Source organism: Choloepus didactylus, chromosome 1, assembly GCF_015220235.1.
Source record: "Choloepus didactylus isolate mChoDid1 chromosome 1, mChoDid1.pri, whole genome shotgun sequence".
Taxonomy (NCBI): domain Eukaryota; kingdom Metazoa; phylum Chordata; class Mammalia; order Pilosa; family Megalonychidae; genus Choloepus; species Choloepus didactylus.
The window spans coordinates 114,154,943-114,181,795 of NC_051307.1; the positions used below are offsets into that span (position 1 = coordinate 114,154,943).

Genomic DNA, 26,853 nt, shown 5'->3' on the forward strand with positions numbered 1-26,853 from the left:
AATGGCATTATTCACAATTGCCAAAAGATGGAAGCAACCTAAGTGCCCATCAACAGGTGAATGGATAAACAATATATGGTATATACATACAATAGAATATTATTCAGCTGTTAAAAAAACAATAAAGTTCTGATACATGCTACAACATGGATGAACTTTGAATACATGACATTGAGTGAAATAAGCCTGACAAAAAGGACAAATATTGTCTGATCTCACTGACATGAAATAATTAGAATAAGCATATTCATAGAGTCAGAAACTAGAATACAGGTTGTGCCGGTTTGAATGTATTATGTCCCCCAGAAAAAGCCATATTCTTTGATGCAATCTTGTGGGGCAGACAGAATAGTGGGGATTAAGTTGGAACGTTTGAATTAGGTTGTTTGCATGGAGATGCACCCCACCCAACTGTAGATGATAGGATATTTCCATGGAGGCGTGGCCCCACCCATTCAAGGTGGGCCTTGATCAGTGGAGCCATATAAACGTACTGACTCAAAGAGATGGATCTGAGTGCAACTCTGAGTGATGTTTTGAAGAGGAGCAAGCTTGCTAGAGAGGAACGTCCTGGGAGAAAGCCATTTTGAAACCAGAACTTTGGAGCAGATGCCAGCCACGTGCCTTCCCAGCTAACAGAGGTTTTCTGGATGCCATTGGCCATCCTCCAGTGAAGGTACTCGATTACTGATGTGTTACCTTGGACACTTTATGGCCTTAAGACTGTAACTGTATAGCCAAATAAACCCCCTTTTTATAAAAGCCAATCCATCTCTGGTGTTTTGCATTCCGCAGCATTAGCAAACTAGAACACAGGTTATCAGGGACTGGGGTGGAGGTAGGGAATGGGGAGTTAATGCTTCATTGGTACAGAGTTCTTCTTTGGGTCGATGGAAAAATTTTGGTAATGGATGGTGGTGATGGTAGCATAACACTGTGAATGTAGTTAACACCACTGAATTATGTATTGGAATCCGGTTGGTGGGGTTGGGATAGGGGAATTTTAGTGTGTATATAGGTTACCAGAATAAAAATTGAAAAAAAAAAAAAAGAAAACCAGTCATAGGATTGCAAAACACAGTGAACCCTAATGTAAACTACAAATATAGTTGATAGTATAATTATAATAATATTGTTTCATCAATTGTAACAAAGGTAACACTAATGCAAGTCAGTAATAATAGAGAAAACTGTGTGTGTGTGTGTGTGTGTGTGTGTGTGTGTATTTTCTGTATGATTTTTCTGTAAACCTTTGTATTCTCTAATATTAAAGAAAAAGGTAAAAGAAAGCCAAAACATGCTCATCTCTTCCATATAAATAAACATATCAACAACAGCAATTCCCTTTACTTTAATTCTTCTTGCTAGTAATGTTTCTCCTTTTCTCTACTGTCCTTATAGTTCTGCAGGATATAATTATCCTCTTCAGGTCTTCGTTTCCCATTCACTCCCCAGTCCAAAGCAATCTGGTTCCCATCCCAATATTCTACTGAAATCGTCCCCAAGGTCACTAATGACCTTACAGGGCAAATTTAGTTCTTTCTTACTTGACTTCTTTGTAGCAGTTGACTCAAGTGAAAATTTCCCAATTTAAAAATTAAAAAAATATTTTTACTCAAAACACTGCCTATATACAAGGGGTTAATAATAGGGTGGTTTATGGGGAAAAATACAACTAATGCAAACTATGGACTGTTGTTAATAGTGATATTGTAATATTCTTTCTTCAGTTGTAACAAAGATACTATGCAATGCTAAGTGCCAATAATATGGGGCCGTAGGGGTAAGGATTTTTGTTTTTGGAGCAATGAGAATGTTCTCAAATTGATTCTGGTGATGAATGCACAACTCTGTGATTATACCGAGAGCCACTGATTGTGCACTTTGGGTGGGTCGTATGGTGTGTGAATAAAACTTTTTTTTGTTTAATAATGCTTATAGAATGCAGGATTTATAATGAAATATAGTAATCATCCGCTCTCCCTTTCCTACCCATTGCCCATTTCTTCATTCTTTTTCTCTATTCTCCTTTCTACCTCCAATGAACTAGTTGTTTCACATTTGGATCATGACTTCAATGTATAGCCTTTGTATATCCTAGGGTTTCTTATTACTTATTCTTTTCCTCTCTTTTTGTCATATAATGTATCTTTCTCATGTACTCAGTTTCCCCGAAAATACTATGCATTATTTAAAATCCTCCTTTTGTCCTAGATTCCTCCTTGCTCCAACTAGTTCCCTTCTGGGTTTCCTGTGCTGCTGTCAACTTTGGACTTCCCTTCAATTTTCTGGTTTGTTGCTACTATTTTTTTAAATTCCATATTTTCTTTTTTTTTTAAAACCTTGTTTGTTGGAGGACATCCTTACATTACTTGAAGGAAGAAAGGATAAATATAAATGTATGTTGTAACACATCTCTCTTTTTTAAATAAAATGAGAGTAATGGGAAATAGATTTTTCTGAGCCATTGTCTAAACTTGTCTCAGCATGTCTGCATTGTGCTTTCACATTTGTTTGATAGTTTAGTTCCAGGTCGAAAATTATTTTCCTCAGAATATTAAAGGCTAAACTCCATTGTTTTGTTATCATGCGATGTTGATGAAGAGAAATCTTATTCTGGTTCTTATTCTTTTGTTGCTATTTTTTTCCTGAAAGCTTTTAGGCTCTCCTTTTAATTCTTGGTGTCTGAAATTTCACAATTATGGATGTGTCTAAGTCTGGGTCTTTTTTCGTTTGTCCTGATGGGCATTAGTAGACCCTTTCTGGTTTGTATAACCCTATTCTCTTGCACTCTGGGGAATTCCCTTTGATATTATTTCTTTGATAATACTTTACATTTTCTCTCTCTTTCTAGAAAACGCATTAACCCTATCCTGGACCTGCTTGAGTCTTTATATTACTTATCACTTCTCTCTTTTATCATTCCTTTATTTCTTTATTTTAATGTTGGAGAGAGGACTACTAATCTACATTGATTTTTTTCAATTTTCACAGTCATATTTTTAATTTTTACAGATCTCTTGATTTTTGATTATTCCCTTTTCATAGCATCTGCTTTGTAGGGGATTAACATGAAATCATGGATTTTGGAGACAGACAACTTGTGTTCAAATTGCAACCTTGCTACTTACTAACTCTGTAATGTTGGAAACATTTCCTAACCTCTGTGTGCCTGATGATGGTGGTATGATAATGATACCTGCAAGTTAGTACATTTAAGACATTTAGAACTGTGCCTAGCAACTGAGATTGTCCTCAATACTGCTGAGTGGTCTTAGGGTACGGTGGAGCATGGTGGCATAGGCTCTAGAACCAGAGTTTCCCCAGATCTACCACTTATTTGTAGCATTAGCTAAGCTTTATTTATTTATTTGTTAATTAAACTTTTTAGTTTGAATAATTTTATACGTACAAAATGGTTCCAAAAATAATACAAAGAATTTTGGTAAGCCCATCATCCAGATTCTCCCAGTGTTAACGTTTTATATAACTAGAATAAAAGGTCAAAATCAGGACATTAACACTGATACAATAATGTTATATAACCTACAGGTTATTTAGGTTTCACCAATTGTCCACTAATGTCCTTTTTCTAGGATCCAATATTGGATGAAATCTTACATGTAGTTATTTTGTCTCCTTTAATCTGGACAGGTCCATAGCATAGTTTTTCTTTACAATTTTTGTAGAATTGTTTTGTAGAATTTCCCAAATTTAGACTTGGTTGATGGTTTCTCATAATTATGATGTTTTTTTATAATTAAATTTGAGTCATGTGTCTGTTGGCAAGAATACCCCAAGTGATGATTCTTCCCAGTGCATAATAACAGGAAGCACATAATGTGAATATGCTGCTTACTGGTGCTGTTAACTTTGATCACCTGGTTAAGGTCGTGTCTGCCAGGGTTCTCCTTTCTAAAGTTACTGTTTTTCCTTTTGTAAGTATCAGGTGGGGAGATATTTTAAGATTGTGAATATTTTATTTCTCACAGTACTTTGGCTCAGTGATTTTAGCATCCATTGATGATTCTTTCCTGCAATGATTATTACTGTAGTGTTTGCCAAATTGTGATTTTTTCTGTTTTAATTATTCCTTCTACATTTATTCGTTGGAATTTTACTTTAAGAAAGTGCTTTCCCCTAGCTCACATTTATTTATTCATTCGATTATTTGTTGTATCACTGTGGATTTATGATTTCTTATTTTATTCTGGGAATATAATCTATCACTGTCATTATTTATTTATCATTATTTATTTTGATGTTTAAATTGTTTGAAAATTGGCCAGTGAGAGTCCCTTCAAGCTAGTGCTTGTGTTCTTTTGACATGTCACCATCATTGCATATTTCATTACTTTCTGGCAATGTAAGATATTCCAGGCTCCACGTATACTTTTCCTATGCCACCATTTCTTCAAGGAGACTGGTTTCTTTTATAAGGGAATTGTATTGAGAAACTGAAATCTGGGTGCTAGGTGGGATGTTATTGCTTCTAGAACTCTCAGTGGACAGAGCCAGTAATATATTGTATGTGTACACACATCCGTATCTGTATGGCTGTACATATATTCAGAACTGAGTTCCTACTGATACTGCAATTCTCATATACCACCACAGTGTTCATTCTAGCTTCCCACTTTTCTTTATGTTTAACTTATTTGATAGTGAGAGACCTGGAATTTCATTATCCACATACCCCTGTGAAAATCACATGTGCTAACCGGAGGTTGTTTGTGTGCTGTTCTTATTGTCTTTGACTTTACAATGTATGGTCAAAATACTGTTTCCAAAATTACTTTGGATACTTTCTTTCTCCCCTCCCCTCTCAGTGTGTTTGTATTATTCATTTTTTTCATATAGTTGTTTCTGTTTGTATTTCATTTGCGCTCTCCCCCATCTGTATTCTTTTTGATTATTTTTTCTAAGTCTGTGAAATGTTAATACGGTTCTAGAAGTCAGTTTGTGAAGTGGAGCACTTCACTGTCCTTTGTAGTCCATTCTCATTTCCTACCCTTTATATTTTTAAATGACTTAATGCCCCTGTTTTATTTAGTGTTTTTTTTGCCCCAGGTTGGTAGTTTTTAATGGTATCCTGGCTGTTGCCTATTGTAGAATCAATGCACTTATTCTACTTTCCTTTTTCCCTCCCTTCTCATATTTTAGTTGCATTATTTCCACTGTTTAGAAGTGTGTAACATTAACTTTTCATGCCCATCTCCACCTTTGATTTAGTCTTAGACATATAATTACATATATGAAAATACCATCAGCTCTTTGGCTGTACTTTTCCCATTTTTTCCCATCTATTATCTTCTAACAGATTCCTTAAGAAGGGATTTTAGTACTGAACTCTTGTGTTCTTGTATGTTTAAAACTGTTTTTTATATTCTTGATACTTGATATAGGGACACTTGGCCGGATAGCTGGGTATAAAATCCTTGGTTCAGTCGTTCACAGTTTTATTGTTTTTTTTTGTTTTTTTTTTTTTTAAAGCTGCTCCATTGTTGCCTTGTTTTGCATACTGTGGATGCCATTCTAATTCTTTTGCCCTTGTAAGTTATTTGATCTCTTTGCCTGAAAGACTTGAGGACGTTTTCTTTATCTTTGAAGTCTCATACTTTTTCTAAGATATGTTGTCTCACATCTGATTGTTCTTGGCTAATTTCCCCAGAATCCTGGTGTGCCTTTTCAACGCATAGATTCAGGTCTTCATTTATTTTTGGAAAAATTTCTTGGGTTATACTTTTAAATATTAGTTCTGTTCGATGCTTTTGTTTTCCTCTTCAGGGACTCCAGATTTATATTTTGTTCCTTTATAGCCTATATTTCATTTCCACCACTTTCTCTCTGATCTTTTTTTAACTCTTTCCGTATATCATCATCATTCTCTTGGCTGCTTTTCTGATTTTCTTCAATGCTTCTTATTAAATTTTCATTTGAGTCTATTCTCCTTTGGGCATTTGTAATTTGTTCTTCATTTTTGCGATGATTCTCTCTTTTTTCCCCCTTGTGTTTTATTACCTTTCTTTGCATTCCTTGCTATACTTTGTCCATTTCTCCTCTTAACATTTTGAACTTCTAATTCAAGGTGATTTTTCATATTCCCAAATGCTGGTTTGAATATATTTAACGTGATTTGGAGTGTTATAATTTTTTTCTGTTTCATGGTTTTTTTGAGGGGGGGGGTTTCATTTGCTGAGATGTGTTTTTTTTTTTTTTTTTTGGTAGTAACTTTATATAGACTTGTTTAGTTTTCTTTTGTTCATTTTGTGGATTTTGAGTAGTTTATAAGATTTTTAATTTAATGATAACCTCTTCTATCACTGTAGCAAAGTCTGATTTTTTAATAGATTTTATTTTTGGTGGTAGAGGGAGTTTGTATGTTTTCTTACTTTGATTTTGCTCTTTTTGTCTTCTAGGATGCTAGCTTTTCCATTCTTTTCCCCTTTACTTCCCAGTTGCCAAAGAATGCCTCTCCCTTCCTTTTGACCATTTTGTTTACCAGAAGCCGGCCACTTCAAATCATATGTGCATTTAAACTCCTTTCCTGTAGTCAATGTTCTGATCCACTGGGTCAGCTTTTAGTATTTACAAACTTTGGATGGACTTTCTTTTTCTAGTGGTTGTCTCAGAGCAATTTCATGCCTGCTAGTAGCCTCCCTCTTCTCTCCTGAAGTTTTTCGCAGACTGCACTTGCTGACTGTAAAGGCTTGTGGCAGGGGCGTGGGTGATTGCTCACTAGGATTTGATGTTTTTTCCTTTTTTACTTACTTTTGTTTTGAAATTTGGGCATTCTGTGGCTTCTAGTTATGTGGAGGGCATGATTTTTGTAGTTTCGTTTGTTTTTCTTCTTGTTCAGTATTGTTTGTGGAGCATATATGGGGAATGCAAATCTAGGCAGCTGCTGCTCAGTTCTTTGGAAGTTCCTGGGCACGTTTTTATCTCTGTTAGCTTAGTTTTCTCATTTGTAAAATGGGGATAATAATTATACTTGCCTGATAGAGATTTCATGGAAATTAAAAGAGATAATACTAATTAAGTGCTTAGAACATTGCCTGGCACATGATAAGTAGTCAAAAAAATGTTAGTTGTCATTATGGATGCAGTATCTTCTTGAGTAGTCCTGGGGGTGTTGCTTTGGAAATAAAGTATCTAATCCTATCTAAGACTGACCCCTCCCGAACTACTGTTTACCTCAGCTTCCTCTTCCCTTTCAGTGACTGTGCTCCTGTAGCCACATCCTTTAGCTGGATCATCTGTTCTTCTGATTTTTACTGACTCCTTCCTATGGCCATGCAAGCAAGCCTAAATAAAACCCGTCTTTAAAACAGTCTTCCATTGACTCCGTGTCCCCCTTTAACTCTATACTCTCTCTCTCTCCTCCCTTTTGTAGCAGAACTTTTCTAAACAGCTGCCTCTACTGGCTATTTGCATTTTCTCATTTCCCATTCTCTCCTTAAGCCACTCCACATGGCCTTTTAGCCCCTTATACACTACTGAAATGGCTCTTACCAAAGTCACCCTTGACCTCTATCTTTTCAAATCCAAGCATCACTCTTCTGTTCTCACTTTACTCAACCCCACAATAACATTTAACCTGATGAGCCACTCTTCATTTTTTGTTATTATTATTTTTATTTATTATGAAATCCTTCAGACATAAAAAAGTACAAGAAAACAATATAATGAACATGTGTATTTTCCATCCAGCTTAAAGTAAAAATTATTAATTCAGTTGAAGGCCCCCTTTTATTCCTTTTCTATTGTAACCCTCCTCTTATGCTTCCAGATGTAGCCACCATATTTAATAGATCATTATTAGATGTCTTCTTTTGTTACTTGCTCTTTTTAGTCAACATTTTATTTTGCAAATCAACTGTCACCAAGCATGGCTCTAGTATGCTTCTTTTCACTATGTATAGTGTTCCATTGTATGAATACACTGCCATTTATCCATTATCCTGTCAGTGGACATTTAAGTTGTTTCCACTTTTCTGCTGTTACAAACAATGCTTCTAGGAACATTCTTGTACATGTCTCCTTTTATGTATGTTTCTGTTTCGTAATATCTATAATTAGAATTCCTGGGTCATAATATCTTCAACTAAACTCTTTTCCATTGAAATGTCTTGTTCTAGGCTTCCATAATACCACACTTAACTGGTTTTTATTTTGCTTCATAGGCCAGGCATTCTCAATCTCATTTACTGGATCCTTTATTCTCTACCACACACTGTATTGCAGTGTCCTTTGTCGTTGACTCATTTTTCTATTGTCACTCTTTCTGGGTAATCTTATCTACCATCTATATGCTGATAACTCCTCATATTCTGTCTGTAGCCTGACCTGACTCCTGAGTTCCAGTTCGGTCTCTCTTTGGACATCTAAAGAGGATTTCAGACTTAATATGGAAAAATAGATGTCTTGACTCCCAGCTGTTCCTTTTTCCACCCTCCGCAGAACTCAGCTGGAGGCTTCTCATTCTTCTGATTCCAGCTCACGTGTCTACTCAGAGAAGCCTTGTCTGAACACCTGGGCAGACCTTTCCCTGCCTAGGCATCGTCTATTACATCATCCTGTTTTATTTTCTGCAGAGCAGTTATAACTTGCACACATGATCTTTTTTCTTTGTATATGTATTTTTTCTGTTTTCATTCCCTGGAAAAGTTGCTTGAGGGCAGGGACTTTTTCTTTATTCACCATTTTATCTCCATTTTTTAGAATGGTGGCCAGCACATAGTGGGTAGTCCATAAATATTTAACCTTCTTATATTCCTTCAGATCTATGGATTCAAATTCCCCCGTATTTTTTGAAGCTTCCCAAATCCTCTTAACCTTGAGTGCTAATACTATGTCACATTGTCTCTTGGGCTTCATCTGGATGTCCTGCAGCAGCCTCAGTCTCTCAACATGTTCACCCTGACTGTCTTCTTCCCCAAAGCCTCCTGCTCCTGTTTTCTTCACTTTGGTAAATGGTTTCACCATCTACCCTATGGTTTACCTCTCCCCCACCCCAATACCCTAAATTTGTCATTACTTGTTTTTACCTTTTTCATAGCTCTTATGTGTTTCCCCCTCACCCCACATTACCTTGGCCCAGGCCATCATTTTGCTCCAGGGACTATTTCAAAGCTTCTTAAATAAATAGCTTCTCGGCTTCTAGTTTTGGTCTACTCCAATTCATCCCCATTCTCATTCCACGATGATCTTTATCACATGCAGCCTCATGTTACTGCTTTGCTTTAAGTCCACCAGAGGCTGCCTACCATCTCTAAAGTCCCAAGGTCTGCATCATGGACAAAACCATTAAGGATGAGGCCCTAGTGTATCTCACCTCCTGCCTCTTCTCTGTAGGCTCCTTAAAACCATTTCCTTGTGGCTCCTCAACTCAGCAGGCTGGACCTTTGCTCATCCTATTTCCTCTGTTCACAGTTTTCTTCTCCCTTACTTGTCTGCCTGGTAAACTTTTGCTCATTTTAAAAGATGACTCAATGACTCAAATGTTCCCTTTTCAGAAGGGACTTACAGGAAAATGTAAGGAATTCCTTCTCTGTGTTCACTTAGCATTTTATTACCTCCATTTTAATGCTTGATTCCTTTATCTAACAAATATTTATCAATGGCTTGCTATATGGTAGAAATTGTTCTGGGTGTTATCAAGGTCCTTATTTTCAAGGAGTCTATATTCCAGAGGGGAAGAATGAGGAAAAAAAAGTAAGCATACAATATTATTTTGGATAGTGATGAGTGATACTAGGATAAAATAAAACTAGGCAATGTGGTAATGTGATGGAGAGAGAGTGTGTGCCAGTTTGAATGTATTATGTTCCCCCAAACACCATTATCTTTGATGTAATCTTGTGTGGACAGATGTTATCAGTGTTGATTAGATTGTAATTCTTTGAGTGCTTCTGTGGAGATGCGCCCCACCCAGCTGTGGGTGATGACTCTGAATGGATAATTTCTATGGAGGTGTTGGCCCACCCATTGAGGGTGGGTCTGAATTAAATTACTGGAGCACTGTATAAGATCAGACAGAAGGAGCAAGTTGCTACAGCCAAGAGGGACACTGAAGAACATCCAGAAGCTGAGAGAGGAACTGCAGTTTGATGACAGCCATTGGAAGCAGACTCTTGCTCCAGAGAAGCTGAGAGAGGACAAATATCCCAAGTGCAACTAAGAGTGACATTTTTGAGGAACTGCAGTCTAGAGAGGAACATCCTGGGAGAAAGCCATTTTGAAACCAGAACTTTGGAGCAGACACCAGCCATGTGTCTTCTCAGCTAACAAAGGTTTTCTGGACACCATTGGCCATCTTCCAGTGAAGGTACTGGATTGTTGATGCATTACCTTGGACACTTTATGGCCTTAAGACTGTAACTGTGTAACCAAATAAACCCCCTTTTATAAAAGCCAATCCATCTCTGGTGTTTTGCATTCCGGCAGCATTAGCAAACTAGAACAGAGTGTGTATGTCTTAGGGGTGGGTCAGAGCGACGCTTTAGATTTAATGAGAGGCAGTTTGAGTTGAGACCAGAAAAATCAGAAGGAGCCAGAAGGAACAGCCTGAAGCTAAAATGAACTTGATGTATTTAAGGAACAGAAAGAAGGCCAGTGAGGCCAAAGCATGATGAGCAGTGAGAATAGATATTGTATGAAATAAGATCTGAGAGGTAGACAAGGCTAGACTATGTAGTGCTTTATAGTGGTCAGTTTTATTTTAAGTGTGCTGGGAAGCCATTGGAAGATTTTAAGTGAGGGAGTGACATGATCTGGTTTATGTTTAGAATTATTCCCCTGTCTGATAAGAGAAGAGTTATAGGGGACAAGAGTGAGAGCAGGGAGACCAGTTAGGAGTTGTTGCCTATTTCATGTGAAAAATGATGGTAGCTAGGTTTCCTTTGGTATTTGCAGTGTCCTTGGAGAGAAGTGGAATGAATTGAGATATGCTTTGGAGGTGGGCTGACAAGACTTGTAGATGGATTGGATGTGTTGGGTATAGATAGGGAAGGATGGAATCAAGAAGGCCACCATGGCTTTTCTTGAGTAACTGGGCAGATAGGAGTACCATTTACTGAACATGCAGATGATTGTTGATGGTAGTGATGAGAGAGTTTTGTTGAGGAGAAGTCAAAAGTTCTGTTTTAGATTCACTAATTTGGTAATGCCTCTTAGACTTCAAAGTGTGAATGTCAAGAAGGCAGCTGGATATATGGTTCTGAAGGGCAGGGGTGCGGTTGTATAATTTTGAGTCACCCATGTATAAATTGTATTGTAAAGCCAGGAGACTGGGTGAAATGGCCTAGAGTTTGAGTATAGTGAAAAGAGAAGAGTGCCAAGGCTAGAGACTTGGGCATGGCAGCCGCAGAGGTCTGGTAGAGGAGAGCTAGGGAATAAGGCAGAGTCACCGTGTTGCAAGGAGGGAGTGTCAACCACATCATGTTGCTTAGAGCTTGAGTTAGAGGAAGGCACAGGTGGGACCACTGCGTTTGATTCTGGTAGTCACTGTGACCATGGAAAGAGCACCTTTAGGACATCAGAGTGGGCAGAAGGCAGAACTTCTCTCATTACCTTAATTAGCTGCTTATGTTAGATTTGTGCTAGACCGTAGTTTGTTTCTAGGGCTTAACATATACCCCTATATGGTGAGTAAATGGTTGCCTATTGGTTTGAATTTAACAATGCAGTTTAAAGAAATAATATGCTGTTTTATCTTCATTTAGAATGCTTTTCAATTCACTGACCCTTTCTACCAGTTTGTGTCAGTTTGAGGAATACAATCATATGAATAATAAACAAACATGATGAGAAAGACAACTACATTTTTATAGAGGTTCACAGTGCATGTTGAAGCCATCATGCTATAGTGAAAAGGGCTTTGGATTTGGAAGACCTGGATCAACCTCGGGCTACAGTACTTGGCCCTGCTGAAGGTATCTTGGGGCAAGTCCCCCACACTTTCTGGATTGCAGTTCCTTGGCTGTCACATGTGGATAATATTAACAAATTCCTCTTACAGGGATTCTATGAGCAGCAAATGGGCTAATGTACACAAAAAGTCCTTTGTAAGTAAAAAGATAGTCTGTTATTTTTGTAAAACTAATTGGATTATCCATTTCATTACTGACTTATAAAGTAGATTAGATCTGTGTCAGAAATTCATATTTAGGCAGTGGCATATGAACGGCAATAAGTTGGGGGAGGACATAGATCATTGGATAATATGATACTTCTACAGAAATATGTAGGAAATTAATTTTTCTGGCTTTGTTCTCTTATCTTTCCCAGATAAATTTAATCATTCTGTAGAGCCAAAATATAGATTCTTTTACTTTAATTTCTCTTTTAAAGTTCTTTTTCTTTTTCCTTTCTTTCTTTCTCTTTTATTTTTAAATAGTAATCAAATCTAACTAGTGGTCTGTTTACCCCCAGTGTTGTGAATATCTGAATGAAAGAATAAAATAAGAGTTAGTATTGCTTTTTTTTTTAATGTCTTTTTTTTTTTTTAAGTTAATACCCTGATTAACTCAATTTCACTATTTCTTCTCATAGTGATTACTCTTTACTTCCAGGGTAAAAATCATGGTAAGAAACTCCGAAATTACTATGCAGCGAATAGCTGTCCTCCTCCTGCCAGAATGAGCAATGCAGTGGAATCTGCAGCTACTCCAGTTGTTCCAGTCCCTCCGCAGGTGAGATGCATGGGTATCTGGTATGATGAACCCATGAGGTCACTTCTGAGTTCCAGGGTGAAACAGAGTGGAAGGTGTCATATGCACAAATGGACCTGAATACCTAATAGGATGTAGTTGGACGAATACTCCTGAAATGTCCTCCTTGGTGCTTTTAACTCCTTGAACCATAGTGCTGGATTTCATACATGCCAAAGTTTATGGGCTTTGAGATTTCTCATTGGCTTCGGTTGTGATGCATGAAATGATGAAACAAACATTTTTTTTTATTAGTCTTTCCCTACATGTGTCTCATAATTCTGGGCTAAGTAAACCTGGATGAAAAAGAGATTTTTAGATATGTATTACTTTATGACAGTAATCCCATTTACTTTATAATTTGTCTTCAATTACAAGATCAGTTTCTTGAAATTTCCCTTTTCTTACCTCTGTGCAGTGAGCCTGTATAAACTCTTTGGACTTTGGTCTAATGGGATACACTTAAGAGTTGAGTTCCTGAAGCTCTTTGGAAGGTAGAGCAGGTGATTTAGGCAAGATATTCCTGTGCTTTAGTAGCTCTGAAATATGGGTGCTACTCCTTAATCTCTTAATTTGTCCTTAGAGCTGTATGATGGTCAAAATAATAATACTAGCTAACTCTAATGGAGCAGTTACTTTCCCAGGCACTCTGCTAAATGGTTTTCATGCATTATTTCATTCAGAGCTGGTCCTAGGAGGAAGTCAGAGATGCATGCTCTTTGAGCACAAAATTTAAGGGGATGCCAAAAAACTCAGTAGAAGATAAATAATATTTTAATGCAATATTTTAATACATTAGGATTAATGTAAAAAAATCTATGCTGAACAAAATAGCAAAATTTAAACAAATACAGAAGTATTACTGATTTTCCTTTTGCCTCAGGCTTTAATATGGCTTGCCATGACACTGTTACAGTCCTGTCGTTTAAAATTCTGATATTAGTTTATCCTGGATTTTTTTTTTTTGCATCAGTTTTTATTTTTAAAAATATTCTAAAACATTATTTTGATTGCTGAGTTTTTGTTGCTCCCTTATTTATTTTTTGCCCTAGGCAAGTGCCTCACTTGTCTCTAGTCCCAGGCTCTGATTTCATTCAGTTTTTGAAACTAGTTAGAGTTATAGTTCATAGAGCATCATCATCAGCATAACCTGGGAGCTTAATACAGACTCAGGTAAATTAAATAACTTCCGTGGTGTTACCCATTTTATGAAGTAGCGGAGCAAGGATTCCTTTTGACCCTTTGACCTTGCACCTAACCATCATGTTATAATTTTATTTTTTGGGATGTCAGTTTTTCAGTACTTAAAGTGTGGTTAGCAATGCCATCTGTTCCGCCATCCTCATGGATTTGTGGGGAACACGAGATACCTTGAAAACAAAATTAGAGGACAGGAAAATACTCAGTATTATCTTCAAGCTGAATAGTTTTCACATTACCAGTTCCTGAGGGCTGCTCTAGAATTCTGTGGTTGCCCTTTGATGGGGTTTGTTTTCAGTTGGCTCCAACTTCCTGGGAAAACAGCCCAAGCCCTCTTGTACAGCATTGTCCTTTGTGATTTTTGAAGACAGCTATCCTGTCCCCAGAAAATCTTCCCTTCCAGATGAAACAGTGCTATTTCCTTCAATTATTCCTGATATGATATCGTTTCCAAACTTTTTAAAATCGCATGTATTATCTCCTTTAGCCAAAATCTAGTTTGTCATTCACATACTAACCCAACAATACTTATTGAGTATCTCCTGTTTGCCAGATACTGTGTCAGGTTTTCCTTAACATGTTATTCCCCAGTCTGAATACAGTTGCCTGGATTTGCCACTTATTTCCCCCTGATAATATTGTATCTCTGTAGCTAGTTTGTAGAGTCTCTGAGGACAGAGGCTCTTTTATATATATCTTCATATCCCTTCTGGACTAGGCAGCAAGCCTGATAAACAGTAGGAGTTTTGTAAATGTTTGTTGGTTGATTCTGGGGAGAGTTTACTCTTTCTGGTAATGTTATTTTAGGCCTTACCTACACTAACCTAAATCTTCCATGGTGGGGTTTTAAAACTCGTTTTCTTATGTCTTCCACAAAGATGGCAACAAGCCATTCACCATCTACTGACACTTGGGTGATTATGATGTAAAACCATGATCAAGCATCTCTCAGCCTTTCTTTTTCTGTGGAATGAGCTATTTTCTTTCCTTTCTTTGTTATTTTTCTTTGTTATTTTCAACTCTTGGAATAATGTTGAGGAGGAGGGGCGGCAGAAGCTCTGCATTTTTTAACCTTGTTTCTGCTTGTGTCTTTGATGTCAGATGGGCTCCTTTAAGCCAGGAGGCCGAGTGATCCTGGCCACAGAGAACGATTACTGTAAGCTCTGTGACGCCTCCTTTAGTTCCCCGGCTGTGGCCCAGGCTCACTATCAAGGAAAGAATCATGCCAAGAGGCTGCGGCTGGCAGAAGCTCAGAGTAACTCATTCTCGTAGGTATTGCCGTTTTCTCTGAAGCCAAAGCGTTGTGTCTTTAAATGAAAAAAAGAGTTAATTCAATTAGAGATATGAATGACGCTTATCTGGTTGGGACTAAGGTAAATCAGAATACAGGGTAAAGGATGATATTGTCTGTATTTTAAAACTTCAACTTCTGTGTGAGACCAAAGGAAGAGATGTTTATTTTGTCCAAAGTAGAAATTCTCTGTAGCACGCCATCTAACTTAACCTGTCTGGCCAGTTTAATTAAACAACCTAAATACATGGATCCTAGAATAGGGAATGAGATCTGGTGATTCTGTATAGCTTAATGTAATACCCTGATACATTCCAGAGTATTTTGGGCAGATAATAAAATAGTGATATTCTCTCAAGCATTGGAGACTCCCAATTTAATAAGCCAAGCCCCCAATCTTGAGGCTGCCCCTTATGAAACTTATTTCTGTAATGGTGAAACTAAGCCTACTTATAAACATGCCTTAGAGTCACCCCTAGAGAACCTATTTTGTTGTGTAGATGTGGCCTGTATCTCTAAGCCAAACTCTATAAATAAACTCATTACCCTCCCCGCCACGTGGTACATGACTTTCAGGGGTGTAAATCTCCCTGGCAACGAGGGACATGCCCCAGAGATGAGCCTGGCCCTGGCATTGCAGGATTGAGAATGCCTTCTTGACAAAAAGGGGGAAAAGAAATGTAACAAAATAAGGTTTCAATGGCTGAGAGATTTCATATAGAGTCGAGAGGTCATTCTGGAGGTTAATCGTATACAAGCTTCAGCCAGATATTGCAAATTGTATGCCAAGCCCCGATCAACAGTATTCCCGAAAACCCTAAAGAAAACCCAGGGCTCTGTCTAAAGCTCTATAAAAGTTTTACTTATTAAGTTTGTTTTTCAGAAACTTAAAACCTCCAGGTTGTTCCTGTGCCAGATAAGCCCTGTAACTTAGAGGTACCGGTTTCTCCCAGAACATCAACCAGTTGCATTGCCCAACCCCATAATGTCGACGCCCCTTTTCAACATGAAGAAGTTAGAATGGTCATTGTCTAAATATTCCTGAAGGATGAGAGAATGATCGAATGAGAGGGAGGAGTTGTAACAGAGAAGTTAGGATTTAATAAATGATTATGACAACCAAACAATTATATAGATACTTCTCTTTAGTTTCTAGTTTATTAGAAGAGCCAGAAGGAAGTACCTGAAATTGTGGAGCTGTAACCCATACTATACTTTGAAATTTGCTCTTTAACTGTTTATTAAGCTGTACTTTGAAATCTATCATTTCTCTGCATATATGTAACGATAAAAAATGTTTTAAAACAAACAAACAAACAACAACAACAACAAAGATTTGAAAGGAAGAGAAAAGAAGTTGAAATGAATCCTTGTTTAGAAATCTCACTCTTTTATTTCTTTTCTCCAGGGAGTCCTCAGAGGTGGGTCCACGGAGGGCCCGGAAAGAAGGGAGTGAATATAAGATGATGCCTAATCGGAGAAACATGAATACAGTACAGAATAATTCAGGTATCCTGTGTATTTCCACATAGCTTGGCTACATTCTGCAAATGTTCTCCTTGATTTTTATTTCCTTTAATGGTAATAGATAACCCTGAGAATTTGGTGTTAGTCATTTATTTTGGTGAATGGACCTAGTGGCTTTGCAGGCTGATGTTCATTCCAGGGTTTATTTCCTATTTCATATATTATTTACTTTGGTTTTAAATCATAGTCTATGTTTTAGGCTCTCTTGTCATAGTCCCTTTATATTTCTTCTGGTACTTGCCAGTTGAAAATATAAAATGCATTATAAAAATGGGTTTCAGGGTCTAAAGTTGCAACATGTTAAATTCACATTTTTTTGGGGAAAAAAAAAGATTAAGCCATGGTTTTTAACCAGGGCAGTGAATCAGAATTACCCAGGGAGTTTTTACAAAATACACATGCCTGAACTGTGCCTAGATTTCAACCAGTAAATATGGGGTGGGACTCAGACATTATGTGTGTTTCAAAAATGTTTCCTCAGTAATTCTGATATATGCCTTCAGTTCAGAACTGCTAGTTTATAGGAATAGTTTCTGCATTTTCTGGTTGTCTGCAGTAGGGAGTAATTCCTCATCCTATATACCACATGCCCCTCCCCTCCTGCCCCCAATACATATACGTACCAGCAGAGGTCATTTGTGTACAAAGTAAAACAAACAGGAAACAAAAAAAGTTAATTGAAAAGGTAAGAGAAACACAAGGAAAAAAGGGACATGTAGAAAGTACAGTTTAATATGATTAATGAAAAGTCTAAACATATATCAGTAATTACAATAATATAAATTTACTATAGTCCCAGTTAAAAGACAAAGATTGTTGGATTGGACAAAAGAAATTCGGCTAAAATGAAGAAAGTTGGGAAAACTATATTAAAATCGTACAAAATAAACTTTAGGACAAAAGGCATTATTAGGGATAGAGAGGGCAAGATATAACAATTTTAAGTTATATGCACCAAATAAAAAAAGCCTCAAAGTATATAAAGCAAAAATTGATAGAATTTTGGGAGTATATTGGCAAATCCACCATCATGGTAGGGAATTTCAGGATATCTCTCAATTATTGATAGGCCAAGTAAACAAAAAAATTGGTAAAGTTTTGAACAGCACAGTTAACAAAATTGATTTATTGAACCTGTATAGAATCCTATGACCAATAAATAAAGTATAGACATTTGTTCAAAAGCTGTCATACTGGGCTTAAAGCAAATCACAATACATGTCAAAAATTGAAGCATATAGACTATTTTTTCTGACCAGAGTTCAATTAAATGAGATACCATCAAAAATATTTTTAAAAAGAACCAAAATTCCTGTTTGGGAATTTAAAACACTCTAAATAACTCATGGGTCAAAGAAGAAATGATATTGGTAGTTTTAAAATTCTTAAAACTGAACAGTGATGAAAATACCATATCAAAACTTGTAGGTTGCACTGAAAGCAGTATTTAGAGAAAATCCTTGAATTCTTGTTGTTATAGTAGAAAAGAAAAGCAGAAAATTAATGAACAAGGGTACAATTTCAGAAGTGACTTATGTAAAAAGAAAATAAAATGATCAATAATTCTATGAACACTTTTGCGTATGTCATTCCAGTCTATATAATATTTCTTTAAAATAGAAATGGAATCATGTTTTGTGATATGCTTGTTTCTTTTAATAGCATGTTATGATCATATTTTCATGGAATTAGAGAATTTTATGTGCCTTATTTTTAGTGACTACATAGTTTTCCATTGTATGGAAAATCCTATAATTTTTCTAAGCCCTTTTAGGTTCTACACCACACCCACCCACATCAACTTTTGGTATTTATACGTTGTTGAAATAAACATCCTTGCTGGTAAATCTCTGTGCAAAATTTATTACTATTTCCTTAAGAAAAACTCTTAGAAATGGACTTTTTTATTAAAGAGTTAGCATAATTGTAAGACTTTAATGTAGTGCTTGGAACTTAAAAAAATGTATTTTTAAAAATTGTATTCACTTTTTGGAGAGACATACCTATTTAGAGTAAAGTAACCTTTCTGATACTAGTTGGAGGATTCATTTTTTTCTTTTTAGATTGAACCTGTATAAAATTGTAAATTAAAAAACCCATTAACTTCACAATTATTTGAAACTAAGTATCTGTGAATTTTATAATTTGAGTTTAGAAATTACAAATTGCTCCCATAATTGATCAGACCATCATTCACTTTGTCTGTATTTTGAAGTGAATACATTATTTTTATCTCTTGCTTTAGCAGGTCCTTACTTCAATCCCCGCTCTCGGCAGAGAATTCCACGTGATCTGGCCATGTGTGTTACTCCCAGTGGCCAGTTTTACTGCTCAATGTGTAATGTTGGGGCTGGTGAAGAGACGGAATTCCGGCAGCATTTAGAGAGCAAGCAGCATAAAAGCAAGGTGTCTGAACAGCGGTACAGGAATGAGATGGAGAATCTGGGATATGTATAGTGATTATCATATTCAGATAGAGCAGCTTATCCTGCCTGTTGTTTGCCTTCTGTCAACATGCCCTGCTTTGTGGTCCTTTTGATATGACTACATTCCTCTGCTAATCGTTAAAATGAGTAACCTGCAGTGGTACCTTGAGATGTCAAAACTGGGGGAGGAAAAGAACATTATTCTTAGGTCATAATGCTTTTTCAGGTCATTGTGTCAGCATGTGACCTACCTACCACATCAGAAATAACTTATATTGACCAAATTCTGGTCAACTAGCAGTCTGACCATGTAGAGCTATGACTATCTAAAAATATTCATCTTCTTCTGTTGAATTTTTAGTTTTATGTATTGTTAAATAGAGAATTTTATTGAGTTCTGGTTCAGATCACAGTAAAAACAGGTAAGCAGAGATTTCAATTTCCTGAGGGTTCATTAGAACCACCACTTCAAAATGTAGTGAGTAGGATATATACTATTATAAACGGCATTGGGGTCTTTCCCAGGACATTCTCCCCCACCCTCCTGATCATGATCCCCATTATCAACATGCAGGGTTTTTTTTTTTTAATTTAGATACTTCCAATGTATTTGTATAGTTCCAAACAGCTAAACTTCATTTTCAGTTGTACATTTCTCATATTTAAATGTCACCTTCTTCCCTTTTATTTTCTCCAGTTGAGCCAGCTTGTCTAACAAGCTCATTTTCGTGCCCCAGCTGTGCTGTGGTTTTCCAAGCCCAACTTTTGAATATCCAATGCCTGTAAGAAGAATATGATTAAAATTTTTTTTTTCAGTTGGTTTTAGGAAACCTCAAGATATGTTTGATTTTTCAATTTAGAGTCACTTCTCTGTCGGTGGTAACATGCTCACATATGATGGTTTCAGTCATAAGTTCAGAACGCTTGGTATTTTGTCAGACTTTTAAAATAATCTGATTTTTACACATTTTTTTTAAAAACTTTCTTCTCATTAAACATTTCAGGGTAGGCAGTTTGTTTCATAGACAGAGAGGAATTAAAATAAAAGTTCATCAAATTTCATTGTCATCATTTCCAGTAGAAAAATACGTGAATTTTGGGTTTAGAACCAGTTCTATTCTTTATAATTGGGCTTCCTTGAATATACTAAAAATATAGATTACTTTGGTCTCTGATAAGTATGACAGTATTATTACTTTTGTTTTTGTTGTAAAATAAGTATTGTGCATGTTTAGCTAAACTAATGGAGTACTCTATGGACATTCATTAACTGTGTTTTATCTGTTTGCCTATATTTTGCTTTACATGGATAAGACTGGTGCTCATCCATACTTCTTTCAAAAGACCATACTCATCAGGAATTTTATCTTGAGCAGTATCATTGCATATTGGTTAATACACATTTGATTGCCCATATTACGCATTAAAAATAAAACTCCTGTTTTTCCTTGAGAATTCTATAAATAGATGGGGAGAAGGAGAATTATAATCATCATTCCATTTCTGTAATACTTCTGAACAATTTTTGAACAGTCTAGAGCCATATTTGAAAATCAGTTTTGCGATTAACCTCTGGTGCAGTATCAGGCTATGCTCTTCTGTTGAAGTGGTGGTTTACTGGAACACAGAATATTTGTGGAAAGTTTTTTTTTCTACCAGAAACATAAGAATGAAATAAATGTTCTATTGAGATTCTGTCTAGATCTGTCACTCTTAGTATAATAACACCCCCTCCCCATTTTTTTTTTTTTTTTTGGCAGTAATCTATAAAGTACAGTTGATTAGTTGAGGGTGATATAGGGTTTACTTTATTGGCCAGTAGTTTACTCAGTTTGCTGCTAAGTATAATTTTTTAGTAGATTTTAATATTACAGTGCTGGCCACTCAGTTCTATGATATTTAAAAATCTCGTTTCTGTTTATATATGATTTTATGTGTTACCACAGAGAGGATTTCATTGAATCCTTATTTCAGATAATAGAAAAGATTATGGATATGAATTTACATTTTGCCAAAGTGGCATTTCATCCACTTTCAGTTTTCCTTTGCAAATAAAATGAAGGAAGAGTTTTTCCTGCTTGTCCCACTTAATAGTTTAATTTTATTCATGTACAAATCAGTGGACTTAAGGGCTTGCTTTTTTCCAGGCCTTGCAAATTCAGGTCTCCAGTTTCCCAGTGCCCTTAATGATGTTATGAATACATAGCTTGTTTTCTTTTAAAGAAAGAAGTTAGATTTATAGTGTTATTTTGTACTTGCTCTATTTTCTTTGCACTAGAAAAGAGCTGTGTTTGTTTTATATGACAGTTTAGATACCACATTGCCTACAGTAACTCAGTTTGCTGCTTAATTTCCAAACTCTAGGAAGCTGATAAATAACTTCATGATCATTTATAGAGGTTACATACACATCTGAAAAAAATCACAGATCCCTGTAACAATGGATCGTGTTTTGGGCTTATTATCTTGCAATATTCTCCTGTGTTCAAGAGGTTAAACAGAGGGTGACAAAGGTCATTAGGTAGGAAATGCCAAAATAAATACGTCTCTGCATGGTACGGTTTCTCATAGTCATGCATTCCTTCTGGACAATGTTTTTTCCCTGTTGAAGCAGGCTGTTTGTTACCACTGCTGTCAGTGATATGTGATCTCTGTGGGTTTCACTTTGTGAAGTCCAGTCCTGCTTGGCATTGTGCTTTAGGATTTGCACCCTGTACTCCCTGGGAATCATGTTAGTATTTTTTTACATGCTGTATACAAGGACAGACAGGGGCCTAAACAACTGAAAACCTGTAGTCAAAAAAATTATGTAGATCTTACAAATGATCTGCAAGAACTCATAGCACCCAAGTCTCTTTTCTCTGTGAATATCTTTGTGTAAGCTGTCATTCAAAATCAATGTTAGAAGATAACAATTAGAAACTCTTCTAAGGTATTGAAGGCAACAAATTGTAAAGGAAAAATTCCATGTTCCAATTAAAAAATTGGATTGCATATGCCTTTGAAGTGGTTTTTAAAAAAAGTTACAAAACTGACTGTGCCATGTGATTCTTTTGACTCCACACTGAACAGAAAATACTTGATTGGTCTTGTCTTTTTGTATATCATGTACTACAACTTGTAAATATGTGCATGTTGTTTATTATGTTTGTCTGCTTGTCTCTTATTGTACTGAATTCTGCAAGGTGAATCATTTTTTATATCATTCATTGTGAAAAGGTTCCTCCTCAACATCCCCTCTTCTTAATTTTTTAGGAAACTTAGAAAACCATTTAGGATTTTTGAAACCCTGAGATGGAATGAAAAAACATGGCTGAGAACATCCTTAAGTCTCTCTGAATTGAACAGCTAACGGGAAGCATGGAATTTTTTACAAAGCCGTTCTTCAAACAAGTATTGTTTGCTTGCTCAAAGCTACTTATATGCAGTTTGAACAAGGAAATAAGGAGAAATTACATATAACCTGGTTAAATCTTCCTCTGTAGAAGATTCTAAGGAGTAGGGGTGGGGTTTTTGATTCCTTCACTCCTGCATTGGCTGGGACTTCAAGCAATGGCAGTTTGAAGACTGTCCAGTGACCTGTATAAAATGGGTCTTTGCTTGTGTCAGGGGAGCCATGTAATTCTTTGGAGTAGTATTCTCTACAGAGAGGCCCAGTAATGGTAGATTTGGAACCTCATCTGTTTTGTTTCCTCAGAGTTGGAACTTAGACTGAGAGTACCCTCTGAGGAACTTGATGAGGCACGTACTAAGGACAGTAGAGCTGCTTTAGAAGCGAATTGAGAAATGAACTGTCAGGATAGGAGAAAAGTGTAATGTAGGTTTTGGAACAAATATTAAAAAAAAATCACCGTTTACCAACTACTTATTTTAACCAGCCAAGTCATCATCATTCAGGAGTTTCATATGTAATAAAATGTGTTTTTGTTTTTGTTTGTGTGTATGTGTATGTGTATGTGTGTGTGTGGGGGGGGACCCCTTCCATTGTGAGATGTTATATCCATCTAGCTGAATGGACAAATAGCTATGTAAATAGCTTCTCACAAGATATTTCTACTGATAGCTGTTTGGCTTTTTCTGCCCATTATTAATGGGAGGATAATTTGTAAACGCCCTTTCTGGGTAGCTACCAAAAAACATAATGACGTTTGGTCCTATGTGACTGTTTCCGTTAAGCCCAGAATATGAGTGCCTTTAGCAAGTGCTAGCATTTCACAGAGAGAAGAGATGAGAGGATTATTGCTGTGAATTGCAATTCATATAACAGGAGTTTGGATCAGCAAAGATCTATGTGAATTCTGTATGCTCACATCTTTTTTTTTTTTTAATGCAATCTCAATTTGATATAAAGTAAAATTAAAATTATTGAACAGGAGCCACCCTGAAGATGAATCCAGTTGTCCTAGGTGGCAACAATCAGATTGTTTTTCAACTTGATCTGTGTTACATTTATATTTAGTGAATGGTAGTGGAGTGGATTGGGAGGAGCTTGCTTGGCACTGTGTTTGAAAAAACACTATTCCAGTGATCTTTTTCAAACTTGCTATTCTGTAGAAAGGAGAGAATTAGCTACTTGCAAATGAAATTTGTGAAGGGACTGTCTTGAACAATATTTGTTAATTGTGTTAGTTCATCTCTGCATCAAAAGAGGCATCTTCAGAAATCAAGTTTGAAACCTTTTAAAGGATAAATTTCCCTACTTCTATTAATTTAAAATTCTTAATTGAGTATTTTGTATCTTTAAAACACACTGCTAAATTAATTTTATTGTGGAAAATAATAACATTTTCCTCAACATTTTATTTTGAAAAATTTTAAACATATATCAGAGTTGAAAATTTTTTTACAATATACCTACTTCCTAGATTCCACCACCAACATTTCGCTATACTTTATAAAACCACATTTCTTTTCACTTATCTGTTCCTCTGTTCATCAATCTACTGGTTTTTTAAAAAAATATATATTTCAGTGAAAATTGCAGACAATATTCTTCTCCGTAACTACTTCAACATGGGTGTCATTAACTAAAGTTTATTATTTGTTTAAATATTTATATCTTTTTGAAAGTAGGGTATGAGTTGATAACCTGAGCCAATTAACATATATTTTTTTTTCTTTCTGAGAACTTCAATCTTCCAGTTTCTGTTTTTGTGTGTGCTTTGAGTGAGAGAAAACAACTGCTTTTCATACTGGAGTTTTTGGTATTGTCATTTAAAATGCTTAGTTGTCAAATTTTGAAGTTCCATAAGATTTTTTTTTTTATTCCTCTTATGATTTATTTTTGCTGAACAATGCAGCTTCATTAAAAACTGTAAATTACTGATTGGGGTTGATTAAATTCAGCTTATACCTCATTTCAATCTACTGCTGCTTCTCTCCCTGTTATCACTTCTTTTGAACACTTCACTACTTTTAGCTCTTCTACTTGAAAGTAGAGGGGAGTAAAGGTTCAAATCCTTATGTGATTAGCTTTTTAAAACAACTCTGAGAACAGTAGTTTAGACAGTAGAAGCTATTAATTCATATAAAGCCTTTGAATTCCTTGAGAATTGTATTTACCCATGCTTCCTCTTAGTCATAATTATCAGGATTAAAATGATTGTACTGTACAATGGGTTGTTGAAATGGTGAGCCTTAGTAACCATCTTTAGCTTTACTCTAGCTTTAGTAACCATCTTTAGCTTTATTGTAGTCCAGAAATTTTGTTTTGACTTTCGCATTTATTTTTATGGCCATTTTCTGTTGGCAAAATCTTAAGAATTAAGTGATTTGCTCCAGGTCGTGAAGATCAGTGGGTAAGTCAGAATTGAAACTCAGTTGCTCCTGATTTGTATTCTTGTGCTTGTTTGATAAGATTTGTGGCTTCCAAAATCAATGGCCCTTTAAAAGAAAATATGTGTTTTTACTAATTAGACTTATATTTTTACACTTTCATGATTCTTTAAACCTAAAGATTTTCTCATGGTCATAAATCCCAATACAGTTGTTAAAAATTTCACTGCAGTGTTGAATACTAACTAACAATGCAGGTTTTATCAGATTTCTTTTTGCATTTAAATAACTTTCATGATTCACTCATAACTTTTCTATGTAAGTGCTTAAGTGACCCCCTCACTAGTGAAAATAGATGCTCTGTGTCACTGATTATATGTGTATTCTCTAAATGATATATTTTTTTTAAGGAAAAGTAACAATCCTGTGTATCATGATGAATGATATCCTTAGGGAAAGCACGTAGAAAGCAATTATTTCTACTCTGCAAATCTGGAATTTACAGGAACAAAACTTTAGTTTAGAGTGACTATTCATTGTTTTATCTTCTTTTGGCACTTGGGTAAGTTTTTGTGGTTTTGTAAATCATTATGTCATTTTGTAAGAATTTCATGTTGTTGTTCACCTTGTGTATCCTCAGCTGATCATAATAATTTGGTTTGGGTATGATGTGTCTGCTTTGAAATGCCTTACTAGAGTATGTCAGACTCTGCTCTAAATCATTCCATGTGTCTGCTAGTACAATAAATTGCCTCTCTTGGATGTATGCTCTAGATCCAAAAGCAAAACTGATGTTGCTTCCACTGTTAAGATTTCATTTTAGTGCAGTTATTGTTTCTAATTAGGGAATAAAATCATGGAAAGCCAAGGGAGATTTTAGAACCCTTCTTTTCATGGCATGGCAAACTTTTAAAACTGCTTTGCTATTTCGCTAGAACCGCCTCTCTGGTGAAGAAGATAGCTTAAAAATGCCAGCTCAAACTGTCCTAAATTGGGAGTTGTTTCCTAAAATTTTCTCTAAATGTTGCATAGAGGTTTAAGATCTGTGTATGCTATTGGAGCCAAGTACCAGTCACCACTTTGCAAATCTGTGTTCTGGGGCTACAGAAATGACAAAAGTGCCGTGGGATTAAAATCAATCAACTGTGAATTGTGAAATTGAAATTGCTTTTTGGTTTTATTTTCTTCAGTGTATTGAATATAGAAATCTGAAAGTTATTAAAAATTTACACTGCTTATGTTGATGGCTCATTTTGGCTGTATATTCTCACTTATGTACTGATTTCTGAGAAAGGCTTGATGTTATTATAACAGGCATTTTGTGTTCAATTTAATAAAACGGTTTCTGAGTCTTGTCTGCAAATTGTTTGGTTGAGTTAGAGATCAAGGGAAGAAGGTAAATTCTCAGCACCGAGGTATTTTCACAGTTGAAGATTGTGGGATCATCATTCATCACTCTGTACAAAATCTGCCTTGGACTTTGTGAATTCATGCAGAATACATTGTCAGCATCTTGGCTTACTCTAGAATGGACCTGCTGCTGATATGTTTTTAAATTTATCTTACCTTCAAATTCTGAGAAAAGTTGGGCTTAGCAGGACCATAACTGCTGCTTCTGGAAATAAACACTTCGAAAGGCTTGCAGTTGCACCCATTAAACTTTTGGATATTTCCCATTTAAAACAGTCTAACAAATATTATCAATTTATGTATGTAATATATTACTAGGGTATGGGTTATTTAAGCATGCTGGTTGAATTTGAATGCTCATTTCAAAAAAGTAGGTTATAGGCCTGGGAGATGCTGTTGTGGTTTATTTAATCTGGATGCAAGACACATACACTCACTGTTGCGGGAAAATTTCTTGTGTCTGCACAACAAAACATGTTTCTGAACGAAGAGCATAGATCACACTGAATTTTGA

At 35.9% G+C, this 26,853-nt stretch overlaps 1 protein-coding gene across 2 annotated transcripts in view; it reads left to right on the forward strand.

Moving 5' to 3' along the window:
* Positions 1 to 26,292, forward strand: part of ZMAT3 (zinc finger matrin-type 3) — a 45,977-nt gene extending 19,685 nt beyond the window's left edge. The window contains exons 3-6 of one of the 2 annotated variants that reach the window (XM_037840246.1): positions 12,573 to 12,692; positions 15,012 to 15,178; positions 16,610 to 16,710; positions 18,974 to 26,292. In XM_037840246.1, the coding sequence (XP_037696174.1) occupies positions 12,573 to 12,692; positions 15,012 to 15,178; positions 16,610 to 16,710; positions 18,974 to 19,185 (600 nt within the window). In that variant the 3' untranslated portion in view covers positions 19,186 to 26,292. The remainder of the gene's footprint in view (positions 1 to 12,572; positions 12,693 to 15,011; positions 15,179 to 16,609; positions 16,711 to 18,973) is intronic. The other variant, XM_037840252.1, reaches the window with a different exon arrangement.
* The last annotated feature ends 561 nt before the right edge of the window (positions 26,293 to 26,853 follow it).